The sequence below is a fragment of the Bacillus rossius genome, chromosome 1, assembly GCF_032445375.1.
Source record: "Bacillus rossius redtenbacheri isolate Brsri chromosome 1, Brsri_v3, whole genome shotgun sequence".
Taxonomy (NCBI): Eukaryota; Metazoa; Arthropoda; class Insecta; order Phasmatodea; family Bacillidae; genus Bacillus; species Bacillus rossius.
Genome location: NC_086330.1, coordinates 48,153,852 through 48,178,500, shown reverse-complemented (window position 1 = coordinate 48,178,500; position 24,649 = coordinate 48,153,852). Strand labels below are relative to the sequence as shown.

Genomic DNA, 24,649 nt, shown 5'->3' with positions numbered 1-24,649 from the left:
CAAAAATTTAGTTCATACTTTTTAGTACAAACTTCATGCTAAATGACTTTCATTCATTGAACTTAATATATTAAAATATAATGTTATCGTGATTTAAATTAATACTTTTATTAAATTTGCTGATATTTTATGATTTTATTTGCATTTGGGTGCTTTATAATGTATTAACTTACATTCTGATGTTATACTGTGTGTTGAGATGCTTTTCGATGGTGTTTCGGTTTTATCGCAACTCACCATGTAATCTTGTCCCTACCAAATGCAGATGATGTGTTACTGTTTTGTTTATGGTTGACATTTATTGATGTAAAGTTGTAGTAAGTGCAATCCAGATGTTAATATGTGATTTGAGCATACATCAGTGATCTTCATGCTAAGGAGTATGTTCTTTGTTTAGTTTTGCTAGGATTTTGACAGCATTTGTTTGTAAGATTGTGTAGCGATTCTTCACTTTCTTTGTTTACATGCTTTGCTCATAATATTTATGATCATAATTAAATTAAATTTTTTTTAACTGTTAATGTCTTTGTATGAAAATTTTTTGAAGGATATAAAAATAAATATATTAAAAAAAAGTTTTATTCCAAATTTTTATCCAACTTTGTAAAGGGAAGAAAACATCCAAATGTGCTAGGAATTCTACATAATAAGATCCTTCATGGTGAAAAATTTGTACATTGCAAAAAAATGAATTAAAAAACTTGTATTTAAAATATTTTTAATCAAAATATTTAATTAAATAATATAAATATTTAATTATTTTTTTTTATTATTTTTGCCTTTTTTTGGCATCAGTTTAAAATTTATATATAGTCTTAGGAATTAAATATCATGATTTATGTCAGTGAAATTCCTTCTCTCACTGTGTGTAAAGGAAGTAAGTTTAGTTTGATTAAGTAAAATGTTACCCCAGAAACTGCTGAAGCAGGAGTAGAGAAACTCAGCATGCATATGAATTTTTTTTTATAAAATTCCATCCATATTGGAAGGAAAAGGGGTAGGTTTTCATTAAAAGTCTTAATACATCTCCGAATTCACTTTTTTTTAATCAGGTATAAGAAATCTGGCATAAGTATTGTGCGTTAGCAATAACCAATGCAATAAGTCATTGCTTAGATTTTTTCAGAGCAGGAGTAATTGGTTTTATTTAACAGTGCATATACTAAATCCAGTTGTGTGAAAGATCTGAAATTATGCACACATAATTAATCTACTTCTAAAATTATAATAATGGTAATAACTTTTACCTCATTTTCATGCAAACAACTACTACGTCAAGAATAAGGTGTTTGTTTTGACTTTTGTTCATCTCACGAATGTTTGGATTAGTGAATAAAAACATATTTGTGCAATTTCTAGCTGTTGTACTTAAGCTTAATATTATTCCTAATATAAGTATTATACTTAACAGAAAAAAAATGATGGACTAAGGAAAGAAAAGGATGACATAAATTAAAAAGATTAATCATCCTTCCCCATGCTGCATTAAAAATTTATTTTAACAAATAATTTATCTTATCACTTCTCTTTGTTGTACGGTAGACATGTCGAGAATGTGTAGATGAACATTTTTTTGTTATATAAATTATTCAGTACTGGTTTAAAATAATTTCATGGACAGATACCAGTGCTGGATTATATTGGATGACAATGAAAAACCTCAGAATGACAGCAAAGATGAATACATAAACATAAACACACAATTAACTGATGTCAAATGTTACTTGTCTAGAGAACACAGGATATTATTTAGAAAAAATTACAGCACTGACAAATGCAGTGGGTTGACGAATGATGAGCCAGTAGCAATAAGAACAGTGAATACAGAAAAACAATCTTGGATGAATGAGCAATGCACAGACAAATCCAACAATGAAACTAAGCAGATTATCTTCTTGACAACACTAGATTGTAATATTTTATACTATCTGTTAAGTTTCATCATTGAGTTCGCCTGCCATGGAATTATCTGTTCCATCTAGTCATGTAACATTTGACATCAGCTGATATTGGCTTGTTCTCATGTGTATGTATTCATGTTTGTTGTCCATCCATGAGGTTTTTCTATAACAAGTATAAATCAGCAATGATGTATGTACATGTAATAACTTTAAATTAATTTTTCCAATTGCAAGAATCTCTCAAAGATTTTATTCACTCCTGTTGGTCGTTTTTTGATTCATAGTGCCCAACAAATATATTTTCTGAAACGTGTTTCTTGTATTCATTTTATGTACATATGAATTTTTCGCATATTTTAATTTTACTGACACAGCTATACAATGCATTGAATCTGGTTTTTAAAATGTCTTTTATTTTTTAAAAAAATGTTTACAAGAATGTACATACTTAAAAACAAACACAAAAAACCATTAGTAGTGTTAACAAATGTCAATATGAGCACGTAAATTTTTTTTTTTTTTTATGTTTGTGTTGCTACACATTGTTATTATTTCTGACATAGTAAATAAAAAAAAAATACAGAAAATGTTGTGTACAAAACATGAGATCTGTTTTCACTGCTGCCAGTAGCAAGAACACTACATACGTATTGTCTGTTGCAGGAGTGAGATTTTGCTCTGTCACTATTTCATCTTGTAATTAAAAAGGCACACAGTGTCCAAGTTGTCTGTCGTGGTAGTAAGGCTCGCCTCTGAAACATAGTAAAAAGAAATTTTGTTTATACTTGAAATCTGGTATACTGTACTCTGGTATGCAATTTCTCACTCTTTATTTTAGCTTAATCATAATCCCTGCATATATGGTATGCTCATGTATCAATATGTATACAATAATAGATGGAATAAAAATACAGTAGGAACAAGAAAAGATTATACGTCTCAAAAATCAGCCGTCCCACAGTAAAGATTAATTTTAACACATCATATTTCTTTTATTCCCCCTTCTTTGATATGAGTTAGGCATGTCAAGAATGTAAAAATTTGGTGTTAAACAATACATTAAATTAGATAAAAAAAAACACAGTGAAGTCGCAAATTTGTAAGAAATTGTATTGCAGAGAACTTGTATTACAGAGGATTCATATTCATAACTCCATGTTTCAATTCTGATTAAATTTCCCATAGTTTTACCAAAATCACCCCAGGTAAATGCCCTTAAATTTGTGATTTTCAATTGTGTTTCCATCTTAAATGACCTTGCTGCCAAAAAAAACATAAATCTGAAAATAAAAATTATGGACAAAAGACTTGTCCAAGCAAACTGACGCTAACACAGCTGAAAACATTTCACTTTAATGAAACATGTTTGTCCCTGTCAGAGAAATTTTGGCAGTCAAATAAGCCGACTTTTCCAAGTCATTTCAAACCTCTGTCCTCCATAGCGCGAGCTCATCGTCTTAAAGACTGTGTTTCACCTCGTTCCGTAAAGGAAACAACACTTTTACATGCAAGAAGCCAAGAGATGCAGAAGCGAAAGACATTCAACTTGTGTGTTGTTTGCATGTATATCTACAGAATGTTTTGTAACTTACACTACAAAACATAGGAGAGGATGTGAAAAAAAAGTAGGTAGTAAAGTTAAATGGCATTTTTTCTTAGCTAGGTTAGTTCAGCAGAAAGCTCAGACTCTGTAAAAATTGGAGCTCAAATGAGGTGGGTTAGGTGAGTTAGGTAACCTGTGTATTATGGATGGCAATAGGTCTACTTCAGACACGGTTAATGATATGGAAATGGGGACACAGGTTTAATAAATGTGCAGCGAGTGCTACTAGTACATCCATCCACAGATTATCCCTTATCATTGCAAAAATTAATCACAACCAAACAAAAAAAAATTGACAGAATATGCATAGTAAAGTATCAGGACAACCATTATTAGCGAAGAGAAGGATTTTCATATTTATCAAATTAACATCACACCATAACAGAACTTGTGCTAACATCTGTGTTTTAAGTTTTATTTGTGTTCAAACTGACGACCACCAACTACCACGAGTGGTGATGGGGGGTCACCCCCTGCACCCCAAATCCTATCTATGCATGTGTGTTTCATGAACAGCACTTTTAAAGTTGCTGCTTTACCACTGTACTGTAAACATCCTTGTCTGCAACCGTATTCCATAGGTTGCTTCACGTGTCTTTAACTTGACTTCATGTTGTGTTCATTTGTTGCTTACTGAGTTTGGACACAATGTGACTTAATATTTCTGTCTACTTTCTCATAAGGTCTGAAATATTTTATGATAAAGTTTGTAAATGAATTAAGCATAATTAACACTCAAGCAGGTACAGGATTGGTTGGCAATTTTTATCAAATTTAATATATATACGATTTAGGTAACAACAGTAAAAGTATGTTTAGTTTCTGTCATTTGTCAAATAATTTTTTCCAGTATTGTAATTTTAACATTGTAACAAAAAAAACTTTTTTTTTCTTTCCTGATTTGAGTTTTCATTGAACCTGGAACACTATGTTCCTGCTACAAATACAGTTCTGCATGAAATAAAACGTGCGCTCAACAAACACTGTCAAGTACACGGGGTTTGGTTAGATTTAACTTAAAATTTTTACAAATAATGTACACGGATGCAGAAAAAAAAAGTGTTAAGTGATGTTAGTCGATGGTGGTCGTTGAAGGGTAACCAGGGGGGGGGGGGGGGGTGTGGAATTGGGAGCACAATTTCTTCCCCGGGCGAAGGAAAAGCTAGATCAGCCAGACTGCCGTCCGAAGCCGGCTGCGCGAGGAGCACGGCGTCACCTGGGTCAGACGGTCAGACGGTCAGACGACCAGGTTGTACTCCTGGCAGGTGTCCGGCCCCAGGGAGACGTGCGCGGTGGTGAAGGGCCACACCCTCAGGGATATGCGGTCCAGGTGGCCCTCCATCATGAAGATGAGCTCGTCCAGGTAGCGCACGTCCTGCAGCTCCTCCACCAGCGACTGCGCGGCCTTGGTGAGGCGGGTCGTCGTCGCGATCTCCGCCTGCGCGTCGCGACACAGCCCTCCCTCAGTGGCGCACTCCACTGTTCGTCGAGGGAAAAAATCATAAATGCAAAGTGAGAAAAAAAAACTATTAACCAGGGGCGTCACAAGGGGGGGGGGGGTAGTAGGGGGGCAGTTGCTTCCCCCCCCCTAGAGCCATAGAGATTTAAAAAAAATGTAGCCAAATGCAAAAAAAATACATACTTTTCCCACAACTTGCCTCCCCCCCCCCTCCCCACCAGGCCATCGGCTGGCGACGCCCTTGCAAACCATCAGAAAAGAAGCCTAAACCAGACTAACCCAAGGATGAACTTCGACAGCCAAAACGAACACATTCAATTTTTAATATCAGACAGCACAGCAGGAATTCCGTAGAAGGAATCTAGTCACAGGGGTGGGTAAAAAAAAAAAAAAAAAAAAAAAAAAAAAAGCACAGACTAACACGGGCAAACAACGAAGAGACAGTTTCAACAATAACAGTAAATGCAGACAGTCAACAAAACCTGGACAACGCAGCAAATATACGAACACAACGAAGATAAACAGATATTACGGACAACACAACGACAACAACGACAAACACAGTAGGTTTACCTACGACAGAACAGTTGCGACGTTTCGGGAACTGACATCTGTTCCCGTCACCAGGCACAAACTTATATAGGACACTGGAAAACAGTGGGTTAATATTTGTTCGACTTCCTCCCCTAAATTCCTCCCACGGAATTCTTGTGCTGTCTGATATTTTAGTTTAAATGTGTTCTTATGTGCTGTCGTTTTGCTGTCCATAATATCTGTTTAGGTTAATCGTTGGGTTTGTCTGTTTGGCATCAGGCTTGTTTTCTGTGGGTTTGTTTTAATTTTTATTTCTTATTTTGCATTTATGAATTTTTCCCATGATGGACAGTGCGACACTGCAATGGCGTATGTCCAAGAAATTGTATTAAATCAAAATTCACCATTACACGAATAATTTAAAGAACGAGTGGATTTGTAGTAGTGAGGTTCGCTGGTGCTTCCAGCGCGCTATCGACTCGATAGTTGGGAGTCATAATGCCACGACGGCGACAAATCCGATTAGAAGTCGTACATAGCTCCAGCACGACAGAGTTAATAGCGTACGGTTACAATACCACAACATAAACACGACCAACTCTTATGGCTGTCGGCAAATCTTCACATGCCATATATGTCGATCATGCTCTAAAAATCTCTTTAGAAAGTTTTTTTTTCCTGTCGACAGTTGATGTGCATAGAACACAACATAGTCGAAGTGATATTAAGTTATAGTTTCAAGGACGCAAGGTATAGATATGTTAAGGAACAAGAAAATTCATTCTGCTGTTAGCTATGCGAAGAATCAAAATTAAATCTTGACTAAATGTAGAATAACAACGTTAGCTATATAAACACGATGGTAATATACTTTTACATAAACAGTTGAAGGCACATTACGAATATGAAAGCGTACCCACACTTAAAACGAAATTTAGTTTTTCAGTATAAAGAGTTACCAAATAAGTTGTAACCGATCCGGACACACCAGGTCGGCTACAACCACTAAGCGGACATATCACCCTTATACACTTCACAAGTGAGACACTAGTTCGGCAAGCACTGTAAGTGTGAGTTAAAGACGTAAAGGGGCTGACCCTAACGAACAGACTTAATACAAGAGGTACCAAAATATATATTTTATTTTATAACAATTCAGAACAATATCATCACAAATAACAAATGTATAAGATATTTATATAGTGGAAATAGATACATTCATATAAAACAAATTTAAGTTAACGCCCATGTCTATATGAATTGCGCTACAATTACGGGCGCACAGTCACATACGAAATACAAATGCAACACACATATATGGCTGCAAAATCTGACTTACTTCCTCTAGACCGTAGCCTTAATAACGTTAGTAATACGATAATTTAGAGCGCATATACAAATCAACGCACTTGTACAAACAGTAAATGCCTTAAACGCATACTTATGTACGCCATTCAAGTGTTTGGTAGCTAAGTAAATTATCATGAACAAATATAAATATACCCGTATAAATATCTGTAATTAAGAACTCTTAATACACAACACGAATAAAACAGAATGCATCTCCTACTAAAGTTAGATGAGCCTAACAGCCCCAGCCTCAGGCCAGGGGCTTATATACCAGCAAAAACTAAGCCGATAGAGGCGCTAAAATCGCGGTACACAGGGGAAAGGAGGAGAAAAGAGGGGAAGGAGGGGCGGCATGGCTGGAGGTGGGGCGGACAAGTTTAAGAAGGGGAGGGCAGGGAAAGTATTGGCGGGCCGCCGGGGCTTGCAGAAATTGGCTACAAAGTAAATATTTTATTAAGTTTAGTTTTTTAATGTTTCAGTTTTTCTTTCCGTCGTGCGGCAAGACATGAAATTAGAAACAGAATAATTGTTGCGAGCCGTGGGGGCGCGTATTTCGTCGTGTTGACGTCACGGTGACCATGTATTTCATTGGTTGCTGGACGTATCGTGTTCGTCGTGGCACTGTGACTCCAGCAAGGCTCTGAGCTGGCTTGCAGGCTTCTCGTCGTGCGTAGGACATCTGTGAGATGCTAGCGGTAACCATTACATTACCATGGAGGAGACATTAAGATAATGGTACCTATAATGCAAGTCCTTGGAGTGCTTAAAAATATCTCTACCGAATTATTCACGCATAAAAATTATTTTGAAAACACGCGATTTAGCCATTTTTCAATATTCTAAAAATAAAGGTTAAAATAGAATAGAAGTAAGCCTACACATTCACCCTAAGCGTATTCTTAAATGCTTTTTGTAAACTAACGCAACTCGGATATCTTGAGCAGTTTTCGAATCGCGTAAGTTAGAATTCACCAAGGTTGAATAAGTAGTTCAGTTTCCGGATTTCGATTCTAAACTGTATTTTTATGAGAACGAAAATGACTGTAACGCATGTTTTCAGGGTAATTTTTTTTGGCATGAAATTCCTGCTAAAGATTCTTAAACGTTTGTACAAGCGATTCTACAAAAGTGTGGGGTGCAGTTCAAATAATATTCACAGAATGAGTTATAATATAATCGGTTTCTAGTCTCGCCCACTCTAATGGCGGTATTCCAAGACGTTCGGGCAAGGTATAAATAGCGAATAAGCACTGCCTTGTTGAGACACAAACGTAACCATAACTCACGGGCCGTATTCAAGAACGTGTTCAAACCGAATCCCAGCCATTTTAATAAACGGTGCTCTGCGCGAGGCAATTTATGTATACATGAGAATGATGGAAGACAACCAGCCATGGTGCGACTTTAGGAAAAAATTTTATATAGTTTTTCGTGTCATGGTCCATAGACCCCAAAAACAGTCAACTCAAAAGTTTGGAGGTGATTTGTTAAAATTGCGACAGTTATCGTTTCCACAAAATGATACATAAAATCTAGTAGTGGAAAATCTCGGTCGAGTTCTTTAATGGGCAATATCCGACCAAAAGGTTAGAAGCGGGGAAGGTTTTTTGAAAAACTGAAAATGGAAATATAACATGTAATATGGAAAATATAAGAAGTTTTGAAATTATTATAATTCGTAAGAGTAATACCAAATTCTTATGTCTGAAAAAGGTTTGATACGACCAACCATAACTGCAAGTGGTTGAAAAAACAAGGGTTGGAGGACATAAAAAATCATAACTTCCTTCGTAGGCACAACATCAGATTCGTACAAATTATGTATTAATCTTATAATTGTTATGTAAAACTTTTGTCTGGAACAATCTTTTATTAGATTAACCATTGTTGCATTTAATGGGGGAGGGTTGAATAAATGAGGTGTAGAATTTAAAATAAATCATAACTCCATTACTAAGTAAACTATCAAATCCGTTCAGAGTTTTTGCAAATCTTATAATTTTTATCTAAAATTTTGTCTGAAAGAATTATTGATTAGATGAACCATGGCTGCAAGGGAAGAAAAATGAGGGGTACAATTTGAAAAAATCATAACTCCCTTAATAGGTAGGCTTACACTATCATAACCATTCAAAATGTTTTTTACATCATATAATTTTTATCTAAAACTTTTGTCGGAATCATTTTTTTTTGATAAGCCGAACCGTTGTTGCAAGGGTTGAAAAAATAAAGGGGTAGAATTTAAAAAGATTCATAATTTCCGTACCATGTACACTATTAAATCCGTTCTTTTTTATTGTAAAAACTTAAATTATTATCTACTGCTTTCGTCTGAAATAATTTTTTTACGATAATTAATTACTGGTGTTGAACGATAAATAATTCATAACTTCCTTCGTAGGCACACCACCATGCTCGTTCCAATTGTTTGTAAATATTATAATTTTTACCTAAAACTTTTGTCTTAAACAATTTTTGAGAATACAAACCATTACTGCAAGCGTTGAAAAAACCTGGGGTTGCAATAAAAAAAAGTACAACTTCGATACATGTATTCTATCGTATTAATTTTTATTTTTTGTTTAACTTTTTAAATATTGTTAAAACCTTTTGTTAAAGTAAATTATATATAACAAATCATTACTGCATGGGGTAGAAATAACAAGGTTAGAAAGAAAAAAAATGTCAGTAATTTTTTTTATAGATATACTATCAATCCATTATAATTTATTGTAAAACTTCTAAACTTTATCTAAAACCTTTGGATGAAACAAATGTTACCGTAAAAACAGATGTTGAAAATTAAAAAATAAATAAAACTTTCATAGCATTTAATTCATCGGAAATTATCAGTAACCATTTAAAACTTTAAACCTTTGTTCTAAAATCATTTTCATACGACCACGTATTAGTGCAAGGGATGAGGTCAAAAATAATTGCATACGTAGTTAGGCATAATACGAAATTCTTTAAGCTATTCAATGCTGGATTCATTAAGTTAAAAAGAATTGAATTATTTTCGTTGCCTGGAATACGAGAAAATGTTAAATCGATATTTTTTGAACATTGGCGAACATATAAGATGCTATGTAGTGTACATTAAGCATTAAGTTCTAAAAATAAAATTACACGAGTTTATAGAAGTTAATTAACACGGTGGCCGATTCGTTTCCTTGCTGGGACTCGTTCTGGCGAATCAGGTTACGGATGTGAAGGCAGTGCGTACTAGCCGCGTTACCTCGCCGCGCCGCGACGCACCTGCAGCCCGCGGTGGATGCTGTCCACGTCCAGCACCATCTGGCGGTGGCCGGCCTCCACGGCGCGCAGCTTGCCCTGCAGGATGCGCATGGCCGTCTCCAGCTCGTTGCTGGAGCGGTTGAGCTCGCGGCCGCGCGGCGAGGAGTGCCACTGGCTGGCCGCGCGGCCGCCCCAGGCCGCTGCGTCCGCCGCGCGCGGGGACTCGGCCGCCGCCGGCTCCTCGCAGGACCCGCGCCGCCCCACGTTCAGCACCGCCTCCAGCGGCCGGTGCGTGGGCGACGAGCGCGACACCAGCCGCGACAGCTCCTCCGCCGACGGCGACAGCCGCTGCATCAGCGACAGCGACTGGAAGCCGGCCGGGCTGAGCTCGCCGAACAGCGAGCCCAGCTCCGAGTCGTCCGACGACGACGAGGACCGGACGTCGTCGTCGTCGTCGCTGGCCGGCTCCACGCGCACCTCCATGACGGGTTGCGACTGCGACCTCAGGTCGGACAGCCACCAGCCGAAGCGGCCCTCGCCGTCGCGACGCACCACCTTGCCCTCGCACGAGTAGAAGTCCATGGCGCGCGTGGGCGACGACGCCGCCATCGATCCGCCCGGCCCGGGGGCCACCAGGGCGCCGGCGTCCATCGCGGGGCTTCCCTCGCTATCTGGTCGCGCCGCGTGCGGGCCGGCCGTCGACGCGCGCGTGGGCGCACATTCCTGCCTCCCTCGCCGCTGTGTCGGTCAGCGGTCCGCCTGCAACAAAGGAGGACGAATGAAAAGAAAAGGAAAGAAAACAAGAGTCTCGTTTTGTGTTCGGACGTTCGCTGCGTAAAGAAAACCTGAAAAGGCAACTCGGTTAGTTCGCTGTTCACGCTCAATTTGACGTGGAGTGAAAGCTGGTAGCAATACTGATGACTTTCCCCCCTCCCTTCCTCGTCGTGCGACCCCCTTGTGATTAAGACGGAAAGTTGACGGACGGGCCTTTCTCCTGTAGGCTTGAATTTCCCACTGCTGATCAAAGGGATGACCTCGCATTGGCATCTATGTGAACACATTATTTTACGCTAACGTTAAATATTCTTGAATAGTTGCCAAAGTTGCATTTTTTAAATTTTTGTTACATATTAATTAGTGGGGCAATGCATATTTCGCGACAAGATTCCCAGACTAGTTGAAAGTTGAAACACTGTAGCATTGGGTGAGTTTCTTTAAGGTACACATCGAGTATTCCAAAACTTAATCACAGTAATTCAGCGCGGAAGGAAACGCGTCCTGAGTGGCTCGGTCGAATAAGGCGACGACCTCTCTCACAGACGGCCGCCAATCACAATGAATAATCCGGTGGTGCGGGTATACCTTATTGCCGTCTAATATGCGTTCGGTTTTTTTTTCTCGTGATAAATGCCTGCCCCTACTAATACGGAACTGAAAATTTCTACGTTAAAAAACAATGCCACACTAATTTATTTTTTATTTGACTAAGCTATCAAAATCCTCAAAATTTCGAGAACTTTAGAAAGTTAGGTAAAATGAAATGAATTCAATCCATACGATGAAATGACCAGTAGCATTCTTTACACGCTCTGTCGTCACCCCCTCGCGTCCGACATGTGGTGGCGGAGGTGTTTCAAGCTGGTCGCTCGTCGACTACCGAGGGTCACAGCCAGAGGAGCCCGACGGCTGGTCCCCATTTGAAGAGGGGGAGGGGTGGTTGTTACCTCCCTTGCGCTTGCAAAATCGTAACTGTGAAACGGCAATGATAAACGAAATCCCGCGGGCCCTTCTGGAAATCCTACAGATGTTTTTTTTTTCTTCTTTGCATCTGCTTTAACACGATATAAAACGTTTCACGCGAGACTTAACTTTTGACGTGAAAACTTCCACTATTCGCTCATTACAGTAATAGTCGGTCGAACTTTCTTGTGTGACAAAATACCGTCAGTTTTTTTAACCGCTAATAAACTGCGAGACGAGTAATGGTTGAGCCCGCAACGGATAGATCACGTCTGCACGTGTTTGTCGCGCAGTGTTTGTTTTTTCCTGTGACGTAATCGTACCAGTGTAGGCGCCTGCGCGTGAATGTTAAGGCTCGGTCTCAGTCATGAGTAATTGTCCTTGCGGCACTCTGGCCGTTGAGGGGTGGAAAGATGAGCAGTTTTTGGACCTACCCCTACTCTCCGCCTGTGCCATCCCCGGTGCTTCCGTCGTGTACTGGCTGGCAGGATAAGTAGACAAAAAAAATTGAAATATAAAATTTATTATCTCTAGACTCTTTAAAAAACGAAATTAATCAACAGATTGCCACAGAGCGAAGACCTTTCATAATGGACCTTTTAGGATCTTAAGAAATTAGAAAAATAGCCAAATATATGTCTGTAATATTATACAGTAATAGTCTTGACTTAATTTAGTATCATGTAAAAATTGCTTAATGTATTTCCACAACTAACAGGCCGGCCTGAGAAAAATTATTATACCTGCGTTCTAATGTTGCATATACACTAATAATGCGTAACTCAGACACTAAACTTAAAGTAGAATTATTTAAAATAACGCCAAGCGTGATAGTAGTATAGGATAGCCGGTCCGAGGACAGGCCTCAGGCGGTGGTGCCGGTGCCGGCTCCGCCATCTTGGATTGTGACGTCACGGCGGCCATCTTGGATGAGTGTAACGGGACATAGCGTAACGGGACAAGTTTGACCTTGACCCCGGCGGCCATTTTGGATCCGCCATCTTGGATCCGCCATTTTGGATTACGTCATTGTGTTCTAGAAAATTCCGGCGATGTGTTTTCCGCCATATTGGATGATGACGTCACCGTTGCAATTTCCGTTACGGCCGCCATCTTTAACTTTTTTATTTATTATCCGATTTTAATGAAATTTTTTTTAAAAATTATAAAAAAATTAATTTAATAAAATTTTAATAAAATAATTACAAAAAACAAACATGTACGACACGGAGTTCGGAGTCCTCGGTTCGAACCCGACGAGTGCAAAAAAATAAAAATGGCGACCGATCCTTCCCCCTAGGTGACTGCAGGCAGACTGACTCCCACCACTTTTTTTCAAAGCATATATATCGTCACCTAGTATGACGTCATGTCCGCCATCTTGTCTTCGATGCTGGAAGCCATCATCATTGTATCGTCGGCTAGAGTGCGCCGATGACATGTTAGTTTAATTCGTATCCGCTAGAGTGCAGTAATCATTTATTATTGCTGTGACACCCGCCATCTTGTCATTTGGCCGCCATCTTGAAAATCCGTAATTATTTAGCTAGAAATTCGGGAAAAGTTCCAAAATTCATTAAATAAATCACTCATTAATTTACATATTGATTCGATCGATTCCCGTCCTCGGTTCGATACCCGATCGTTGCAATAATGTTTAATCTTATGTAAAAAAAAATAATTTAAATAAACCATGTTCAACATTCGTAAAGAGACTCTAAATCCTCTACGACCACCATCCTATCAGACATCAAGACCACCATATTGGAAATGTGTAATTTTAATGCTAGAGATCCGGGAAATAGTTCAGAAATCATTAAATAAATTTGTAATCCATATACTGATTGATTAGATCGACTTAGGCCCTTGGTTCGATCCCTGGACAATACAAAACAACTTTAATTTAAAAAATACTAAAAAAGTGTTAGGTTTGAGAAAATAAAAACACCACAAGTTCTTTTAAAAAAAATTTATTACATAAATTCAATACACTACTACAAGTAGGTACAAAAAAATACACAGACAAATTACTAAAGTTTTGTGGATTTCTCGACATATGCATCTGCCACCCACGAATTAAAGCGAGGTGGAAAGCCCCACCACTTGACGTAGGACCGTCCATTTCTTCGTTTTATAATCTTCTCCACCAAGTACGTATCGGGATACAACGTAGGCTGAATCTCTTCGGCATAGAAGCCTCCATGGATAGGTTTGTGGTCCAAATCTTCGAGGTAGTAGGTCCTAGGCTCTGATTCACGAACATGTGTCACACGGAAAAGTTCGGGACTCCAGTTTGCAGTGAAACCTTTCTCGAAGATACCTTTCTGCTTGGAGATTCGCACAATGTCACCGACGTTAGCTTTACGCTTTCGTGGATCTTTCTTCTTCGTGTTGGAAAACACTGTTTGAAGCAGGCGATTGTCCGTTACGTCCTTTGGCTTCATTTTCATGGTAGAATGCACAGTGGAATTATACTCGCTTATTAGTTTCGACAAGATGTCAAGCCATTTGTAATTTCCGTTAGCCGTGAACTGTCGCCACATCTTGGAACGCAAAGTTCTGTTAAACCTTTCGATAACGGAGGCCTTGACGTTACTAAATGTAGAGTAGTGTTTGATGCCATACTTCTTCATCAAAGCCTTGAAGGTTGCATTGTAGAATTCTTTCCCGAGGTCCGTTTGCAGGTGCGACGGTACACGTCCATCACGCAAAATATTGTTCATGGCCTTGGTTACGTCAGTTGCAGTCTTTGATTTTACAGGTCTAGCCCAAGCGAACTTGCTATAAACATCGATGACTGTCAACATGTACTTGAAACCTTTATTCAATCGGGAATACGGTACCATCTCAACAAGGTCCGCCTGGAATAAATCATCAATTCCACGAACTATGACTTTGCGACGAAGGTATTTTCGTCTAGCAGGAGCATGAAGTTCGCGAGCGGTTCCGGTTCGACTCATTGTATGTAGCCGGCTTCCTTCAGTTCTTCAAGTATGGAGACTATTTCGTTGATGTGCGAATAGTTTCCTACACTAAGCGAAGCATGTAGAATTCTAAGGCGATCAACTAATTCATTAGGGTCGTCCCAATATACATAGTCAAATGTCTGACCACTTTCTAGCCTTTTTAAACCTTCTCCGTGTATTGTTAGTTCACTGAAGAGATTAGCGAGAATGTCCATTTTTTCATGATCTACATCTTTATATACACCACTATCTGGATCGTTATCGCGAAAATGTGCATTGGTTAGCTCTAGCAGTTTTTTGTACTCTTGTAAGTCGTTGTGAGAATATCCTTTAGGTTCCCTGCGAAACAGCAATTCGTACAGACCCGGAGTCCCGCGCGTTTTGAACTCTGCTACGCGCACGATGTTTCCTGGTAGAAAGTCTATTTCTTTAGCACCGAGGAACCACTTATTATGTTTTCTGTACACTCCGTAGGTCGTGTCATTATTCCGGCTCGTAAACGATGTCAGGTATGGTCGGACCATTGCATTAACTTGATGTCCCTTTTTCGGTATTTTTTTCTTGTGCATGGACTCTGTACTTGTTAAGTCCTCTTCTTCTCGATCTGGTTCATACTTTCTCTTCTTTACAGTCGGCATTTCATCTTCAACTTCTGTCTTCACAATGAAGGCTGGTTCTTCCTTGTTTTTAAGTTCGTCGAGGCGACTAGTGATTGGTTTAAATATCTCCTCATTTTCCATCTCACGTGCAAGTCTGGTTCGTCTAGCAAGTAAATATTTTTCACGAACAGACTGTATAGCTCGATGAAGGTCACTGGCCAGGTCCGACATTGTACTGGCTGAAAACTTATTGCAAGACCTCCTTATATACTTTTTTATTCGTTCGCAGAAACTTCTTTCTTGTGTTTGGCCAAATCTGAATTTGTTGACGATAGAGAAAGTGATGCTTTCAGACTACTTTGAAAAGTCCTCAGATCGTCACGTCTTTGTGCATTCGATACTTCGATCATGTCGCGAATGCGAGAATCCGAAGCTTCCATGCGCTGGTCTATGGCTACAAGGTACTCAAGAAATTCCTTTTTCACCCCGTCTACTTTTTGAGCCAGTAGCGAAATGTATTTGCGGATAACGTCGTCATGAGACTTGAGAGCAGTACGTAAGTCTCGACTGCTACGACCGAATTTCGAAATGCTATGACTCATGTTTGGTGATAAACTGATCGAAACCTCGTCTGTACCTGCCCTTATATAGAGGCCAGTCTTTGACTATAACTATGAATCCGTGTTCTTCTTTCCAACACAAGGAGCACATGTCTTTGAATTCCTGGAATGTCATGTCGGTGTTTACGTGATCATCATAAGCGTGGCGTAAATTAAGTTCGTCCATGCGAAACAAAACTATGACATTTGCGTTGTCTCGTAGGAGATGTTTTGGAATACGACTGTACGTCTGACACAGGTAAACGCAGTCTACCTTGGCGTGTCTGCCAATGGAAAAGTACTCTTGTATTATGCCTTGTTTCTCGCACATTACATCGTCGAAAACAAACACGGAATTGGCTTTTGCTTCGCTTGGAGGTACAACATCGGTATTATCGCTAAACGGAAAATACTCCAGACCATCCACAGATCGTAGAACAGTTGCTAGGCGCTGGTACTTTGGCTGTTGCAACGACTTGGAATACAAGTAAACGTTCTCGAACCGAAGACCATTTGGTTCCTCCAGTAAACTCAGTAAAACACACGTCTTGCCACAGTTGGACGGACCCGCCATTATGCATCGTACAGCAGAAGGCAACAGTAAGCCATGTCGTGATTCACGCGCACTAAATACATCGTCTTGCGTAATGCGCACGGGCAAACACACGTCTTGATTGACGACCTGCATTGTACTAAAGTAATTGTATAAAATCAAACACATTTATACTTTCTGGTCAGTTGTGCGTAATGACTCGAAGAGGTAAGAACAAAAAACACATCGGTGCGGGACTCGTAAACTCGCTGATAAACAACCTACCATTCGAGCTACACATTCCCGGCTACAGATTTTGCGGCCCCGGAACTAAACTAGCGAAAAGGTTAGCTCGCGGTGACGTGGGCATTAATTCTCTCGACGAAAAGTGCAAGCAGCACGATATCGCATATTCATTAAGCAAGGATCTGGAATCCAGGCACCGGGCCGACGAGACATTGGCACAGGAAGCCGAAGATATAAGTAAATCGTCGAACGCGGGACTAGGAGAGAAAATCGCAGCGTGGGGCGTATCTAAGATCATGAAGGCAAAGACGAAATTAGGACTGGGCGCTCGTCGAGCCGGCTCCATCAAGTCAAAGACTAACTCGCGCAAGACCAAACGCAAGATCGGTGCAGGTGTGCAAAAAGCCAAGCAAAAATTACAGACTCTCGACAAGAAGATTATAGGAGGATTTCTTCCTTTGCTTTTGCCTGCATTGGGTGTTCTCGGCGGCCTCATCGGTGCAACGAGCGGTATAGTGCGGGCAGTCAACACTTCGAAGAATGAGCGTAAGCAGTTAAAAGAAGCACAGCGACACAATGCCAGCATGGAAGCCATTGCCATCGGTAAAAAAAAACGGCGCAGGACTGTACTTACGACCTCACAAGACAGGCCGAGGCATGAAAAAGAAACGAATGAAAAAATCCTAAGTTCTTTGCCGAAACGTCCGCTCACCAACGTAGATTTAATAAAGTACGCACGCAAACTTAAAATAGCAAATTTCCGCGGCGTGTTTATGCGAGACACTTTGCCCAGCAAGCCAAAGACACGTGAGTGCGCCATAATTAATTTAGACACGTCGGCGGGTCGAGGCACGCACTGGGTAGCCTATGTAAAGACTGGAAACATGGCCGAGTACTACGACAGTTTCGGTAATTTACGCCCTCCGCCAGAACTTAGGTTGTACCTGGGCCGGTCCACTACGTTGTTTTACAATTACGAAACGGAACAGAGGCCAAATCAAACAAACTGCGGACACTTGTGTCTTCGCTTTTTAACAAACAAAAATTAGCTGACCAATAAAAATTGCTACTTAAAGGTTGTGCAGTGACGATTATTTATTAGTCATGTCGATAACACTTACCTTGACAGGTCACGCATCTGAGCTGCGGGCGGTTCATTTCCCGCCTCTGGATTTAGACGGAGAATGGTGTATCGGACTCGTAGATTTTCAAACGTATAATGCCATACCGAACATCGACGAGGAAAACTGCAAGATATGCTTCCTGAAAAGCGATGGGACCGCTCATGAAATACGGTTACCTGTTGGCTCTTACGAAATAGATGACATTGCAAATTACATCAGGGATATGTTACCACAGGATGTAGACTTTCAACTGCGTGGAAATCCAAACACTCAAAAAAGCATTCTAACATGCAGTGAAAATGTCGACTTTACGAAACCTGGGACCATAGGTACGATGCTCGGATTCGAATCAAAGGTGTATGGTACAGGAAGAACGTACGAATCTACGCGCGCAGTAAACATTTTGCCTGTGAATGTCATAAGAATAAACTGTAATTTGGCAAGTGGAACGTACCTCAACGGAAGACTAAGCAACATGCTGCACGAGTTTTCGCCGATGGTCCCGCCAGGATATAAACTGGTAGAAGTACCGCAAAGTATCATTTACGTTCCAGTCGTCGTGAAGTGCGCACACGAAGTCGTCGTCCGAATCGTTGACCAGCGAGGACGATTGGTGAATTTTCAAGACGAAGAAATTACATTACGTCTGCACTTGAAGCGATGGGCATAAAGTTCGTAACACCGAACAGTTATAAAAGAAATCGTATTGTCGTGAATAAGAACAGTTCTCTACCAGACATCGGTGCATTAACACCTGACAACATAAAGTATCTTCTCAGTATTGGACAAGTGCCGAATAAATATGGAAGACGAAATCCTCAACGTGGAAGATCCGGTCATTTTTGATGACAGCATTACGAAAATGGAATTGCACGAGTACCAGCCTTTCCTGCTCGGACCGTACGCACTACCATCGGAAGTACGCATTGCTGTACAGCACCAAGATATTTGTACTTTACCTTCGCAGTCATTTCTACGTATAAGAGGCACGCTTACAAAAGCGGATGGTACGCACCCGACAACGACATCAATATCCTGCAATGGTATTCTTCACCTAATCGAGCGCATTACTTATGTACTCAATGGTGTCGAGGTAGACCAGACGAGAGATGTAGGCATAACATCTGCTATGAAAAATTACCTTTCGCTCACGCCAAATGAACTGTCTGCTGCAAAGATGGCCGGTTGGGCTCTCGAGGATGAATATAAGCTTCCGGTTTATGCCGAAGGGAAGTTCGAAGTTTGTGTTCCTCTGTCCATGCTTCTCGGATTCGCTGAGGACTACAAGCATATAATCATTAATTCGAAACAAGAGCTCGTACTGCTTCTAGCCAACACGCACATTAATGCAATTGTCGCCGCTGCTGAAAACTCTCAAGATGTTTCGCTAACACTTCAGTCTATCGAGTGGATGCTGCCCCACATCCAAGTGAGCACCGTTGAGCGAGTCAAGATGTTGAAGAAAATATAAAATGGCAAGAACTTCGATGTGCCATTCCGATCCTGGAGCCTGGAAACTTATCCTGGCTTGCCTCATAGTCAGCGTATCAATTGGATAGTAAAGTCCAGCTTCGCTACGGAAAAACCAAGATACATCATCGTCGGACTTCAGACCGGAAGACAGCTTAATGCAGGAGTAAGTCGCTCCATATTCGATAACTGTCAAATACGTAATGTAAAAATATTTTTAAACAGCGAAAGTTATCCGTACGTTGACATGAACATGGATTTTGAAAGTGGAAGATTTCTTCTAGCATATCAAATGTATGCCAAGTTTCAGCAAGCTTACTACGGTCGGATACAGTCACCGATACTGAGTCCCGACAGTTTCAAGAACAAGGCACCGTTAATGGTGTTTGACGTTTCCAAACAGGATGATCGTATAAATTCAAACATCATCGACTGTAGGATCGAGATAACGACTAGCGGAAATATTCCGCCAAACACCTATGCTTTTTGTCTGATACTTCACGATCGGCTTGCATCGTACAATTGTCGAGACAAACTTGTGAAAATTCTGACATAAATACCGTTTCGTTTTCTATGATAATTTAGTTACGACCGAGCATTGCTAGCGACAAGATGTACTGCAACCTGCAAGGTTTCCAGAGCCAAAACGGATTCGTGCTCAAGGAAATTGACGTCACTCACGACGGCCGGACTCGAACACGCACTTTCCGACCTCCGTATCCGTGGAAACTACTAGACGAAAAAAGTAAACGGTCGAATGAATGGTTATGTAAATATTATCATGGACTAGAGTGGGACGAAGGAAAAATTCCGTACCACCAAGTGAAAAACACTATTGAAGATTTACTACTGCAAAACGAAATAATCTACGTCGCCGGACCTGAACAGAAGAAATGGCTACGAGAACTGTGTGACGTCGGAGCAGCTGAAATTGTGGATATACAGACCGACTACGGTTGTCCTTCCCTGCGCAAGCTTAGTGCAATATACGCCGTGCAGCTACGTGACAAGTTTGAACGTGTCTGTGCCTGTACCAACTCGCAGTTAATGCAGAAATGGCACACACAGTGTTAGTAGGAGCCTGCATATATATAAATGGCGCACCTACGTACGTGCCTTCAGTTGTCGTTCGACCTGCAAGAAGATGTTTACGTTTCATCCTGCTAACGTGTACGTGAGCGCAAGACCTAGCTTCAGCAGTGTCGAGTACAGCTACTGGGATTCCGGGTATCTACGTACATATACAGAAACCTGTGATGGAGGCGCTCAGCATTGGCGGTTTGCGCACTTTCCTGTGTCCTACGAACCGACCCAGCAGCTGGTAGATTGTTGCGAACCTGGAAACTGTGCCGTCTATCACATGAGACCACACACAATCCTTCCTGCCAGCATCGCTGAGGTAGTCGCCTCGTCTGCACGTGCAACACCAAACATGGACGTGTTGCAAACTGTTGCGGCCTGTGATGCTTCTACGCAGACGTCCAAACGGTGTGCGTCTCGTCGTCGAAGTTCAGGCAGTGAATCTGTACCAACTAGCACTGAGCCTAAGCCCAGGCGTAGACGTGGTCACAGACGTCACCGACCATGTCTTGTCGGAGTTGTCGACATCGCAGAAGATGACCAGCTGGAAACCTGTGTTCCTGATCCCGTGGCCTGCGAACCAGTTGGAACCGGAGTCGACGAGACAGTTCGTGCGGCATTAAAGACTTTGCTTGTGAAAATGCTTGATTCCTTAACCTAATGTGTATTTGTGTATGTTTTATAAATAAATGTGTAAAACTTGAACTCGTGTGTTTTTTATTTCTATAATTTTTAGGTACCTAATAAAAAAATAATTTTAAATACAGACATTATTTTGACTCATGTAGCATACCAGTAGACCGTGGGTATATAAGCGAGGTTCGGACGACTGGACCCGCAGTTCACCTCTGGCCGCGGTGCTGTACGGACGTGCTCTCTCCATTAAGTTTCGTGAGATTTAGTTATGTCGACCGGAATAGAAAGTTTACCGTCAGCAGCGGGGACCTCGATGGCAGCAACGATGATGGAGACGGAGATCCCGATACCATTAGCAGAGGAGACCATGGCAGCGGAGGGCTCAATGGCTGAGGTGACGACAGCTGTGAAGATCCCGATACCTGCTGCAGAGGAGACAACGATACGTGCTGTTCCACCATCAGCTGAAGTTTCACCATCTGCATTCCAGACTTCAATTAATGAAGAGCATACATCGCATCAATGCAAATATTGTGGTGCATCATTTACTAGAACTTCAAATGCGCGCAGACATGAAAGAAGCAGCTGTCAGAATAATGCTCAAAGAATACTGTTTCAGTGCAAAAAGTGCAATAAACTAATTTCACGTCTCGATAGCTTACATCGTCATTATAAAAAATGCTCCGAGACGTATAATGAACATGGTTATTGATTTGACTCATGTGTTGTACCGGCTAATGAGACTATATAAGTGAGACCCCAGGTGATATGGACTTCAGTCCGTCTCTGACTGCGGTGATGAACGGCTCGGATAGTTAGACTTGTATAACATAATAGACCAGTATCTATCTATTCTTGAGAACTCGATGGCATCATTACCAGTATCAACACCAACCTGGATCGAAGGTCTACCATCATCAGTGCAGAGCACGATGACATCGACGTCTACAGCTACACCTGCTCTCTCAGCACAGCGGGAGATTTCGACGCGTGCAACATCTTCCGCAGAGCAGACCTCAACGGCTTCAGAAGTTAACATGTCAGCAGTGTTACAATGGTTGTCAACAGTTCCAGTGGCATTGATGAAGGAAGGAGCATCCAACGGTGTTCCATCACCCGACTGCACATACTGCGAGAAGATCAAAAACTTGAAATTACGTGATTATGTAATACACAATTGTAGTGGTAACTCTGAACGCATTAAATATCAGTGCAACAGGTGTTTAAGCAAGTTTATACACTATGGAAGATTAAAACGGCACCTCAGGAATTGTGATAGACTGGCTGTACATTCATCGGAATCAAGCTGTATATTTTGTAACAAAACATTAGCAACTATTCGAAGTGCAAAACAACATGAAATATATCACTGTCCTTTTAATGAAGTCGATAATTCGGCTTTGTGTGAAAATTGTGGTGTACCAATATGTCGACCTGATAAACTGAATAGACATTTCAAGTCATGTAAAGGACTTAGTCCGTATTGTAAGAAGACTGTTTCAATCGAGAAATCCACAAAACTTTAGTAATTTGTCTGTGTATTTTTTTGTACCTACTTGTAGTAGTGTATTGAATTTATGTAATAAATTTTTTTTAAAAGAACTTGTGGTGTTTTTATTTTCTCAAACCTAACACTTTTTTAGTATTTTTTAAATTAAAGTTGTTTTGTATCGTCCAGGGATCGAACCAAGGGCCTAAGTCGATCTAATCAATCAGTATATGGATTACAAATTTATTTAATGATTTCTGAACTATTTCCCGGATCTCTAGCATTAAAATTACACATTTCCAATATGGTGGTCTTGATGTCTGATAGGATGGTGGTCGTAGAGGATTTAGAGTCTCTTTACGAATGTTGAACATGGTTTATTTAAATTATTTTTTTTTACATAAGATTAAACATTATTGCAACGATCGGGTATCGAACCGAGGACGGGAATCGATCGAATCAATATGTAAATTAATGAGTGATTTATTTAATGAATTTTGGAACTTTTCCCGAATTTCTAGCTAAATAATTACGGATTTTCAAGATGGCGGCCAAATGACAAGATGGCGGGTGTCACAGCAATAATAAATGATTACTGCACTCTAGCGGATACGAATTAAACTAACATGTCATCGGCGCACTCTAGCCGACGATACAATGATGATGGCTTCCAGCATCGAAGACAAGATGGCGGACATGACGTCATACTAGGTGACGATATATATGCTTTGAAAAAAAGTGGTGGGAGTCAGTCTGCCTGCAGTCACCTAGGGGGAAGGATCGGTCGCCATTTTTATTTTTTTGCACTCGTCGGGTTCGAACCGAGGACTCCGAACTCCGTGTCGTACATGTTTGTTTTTTGTAATTATTTTATTAAAATTTTATTAAATTAATTTTTTTATAATTTTTAAAAAAAATTTCATTAAAATCGGATAATAAATAAAAAAGTTAAAGATGGCGGCCGTAACGGAAATTGCAACGGTGACGTCATCATCCAATATGGCGGAAAACACATCGCCGGAATTTTCTAGAACACAATGACGTAATCCAAAATGGCGGATCCAAGATGGCGGATCCAAAATGGCCGCCGGGGTCAAGGTCAAACTTGTCCCGTTACGCTATGTCCCGTTACACTCATCCAAGATGGCCGCCGTGACGTCACAATCCAAGATGGCGGAGCCGGCACCGGCACCACCGCCTGAGGCCTGTCCTCGGACCGGCTATCCTATACTACTCGTGATAAATATACGCAAACTGTATTTTGAACTAAATTTCTGGACGCGAATCATACGTAGGTTCCACACCCGCGCTAGAATTCGCTGTCGGAGCAGCTACATCGACTATCGAATCATTCCATTTTTAAATAAATTCTAAAATAAATAATTAAACGGCTCCGATAAAAGCAAAATGACTCAAAATATACTAAAACTCGGCTTTGGAACTGATTTTCGACAAGGAATTGCATTAAAATTCTGCCCATCTTGATAAGTCACTTATCAGTTAATAAAATAAATTTTTCCTTTGGCTTTGTGAATTTTGATTCGTACCATCCATCACAGATGGCTGCACCATGGTTACACATTTACGTTCTATTCACGAATTTACTCCTACCAAATGCCGTATACCGAGAGCTAGGATGATACACATAAAAAAAATTACTTAAAAAGTGAGTGTCGTACTAAAGTACTAAATTGTTCATGAACAGCTTTAAACAGGAGGGAAAAAAATTGGAATGATTTCAATCTTAATGTAAATTTATTCAACGACGCAGTAAATTAATTGGCGGTTGTGGTAAAAAATAAATATATATTTATATGTAAATGTATCATAGTGTAAAAATACACTAACAACTAAACCAGAGGAATTGCACGTTAACACTTTTGATAGCATTTTTATCTGAACACGATGGTAAAAAAGACATCAATACTCATGTAGGTGTAAAATTACACTAAAGTCGCTGGAGACTCTGCTGTCTCAAACAATTTGTGTAAAAGTGAAAAGTTAGTTTTTAAAGTGATTAAAACATCACTATTTGCATAATTCCCGGACATTTTTGTTGCTGTGGCTACATTTTTGTCATGACA

At 40.3% G+C, this 24,649-nt stretch overlaps 1 protein-coding gene across 1 annotated transcript in view; it reads right to left on the bottom strand.

The window, feature by feature from the left end:
• Positions 1-821: 821 nt before the first annotated feature.
• The window catches only part of LOC134535537 (uncharacterized), a 112,144-nt gene continuing 88,316 nt past the window's right edge, over positions 822-24,649 (bottom strand). Inside the window, exons 2-4 of the mRNA XM_063374689.1 lie at positions 10,106-10,843; positions 4,721-4,942; positions 822-2,653 (exon numbers count right to left, since the gene is read on the bottom strand). Coding sequence (XP_063230759.1) covers positions 4,742-4,942; positions 10,106-10,735 — 831 coding nt within the window. The 5' untranslated portion in view covers positions 10,736-10,843 and the 3' untranslated portion in view covers positions 822-2,653; positions 4,721-4,741. The remainder of the gene's footprint in view (positions 2,654-4,720; positions 4,943-10,105; positions 10,844-24,649) is intronic.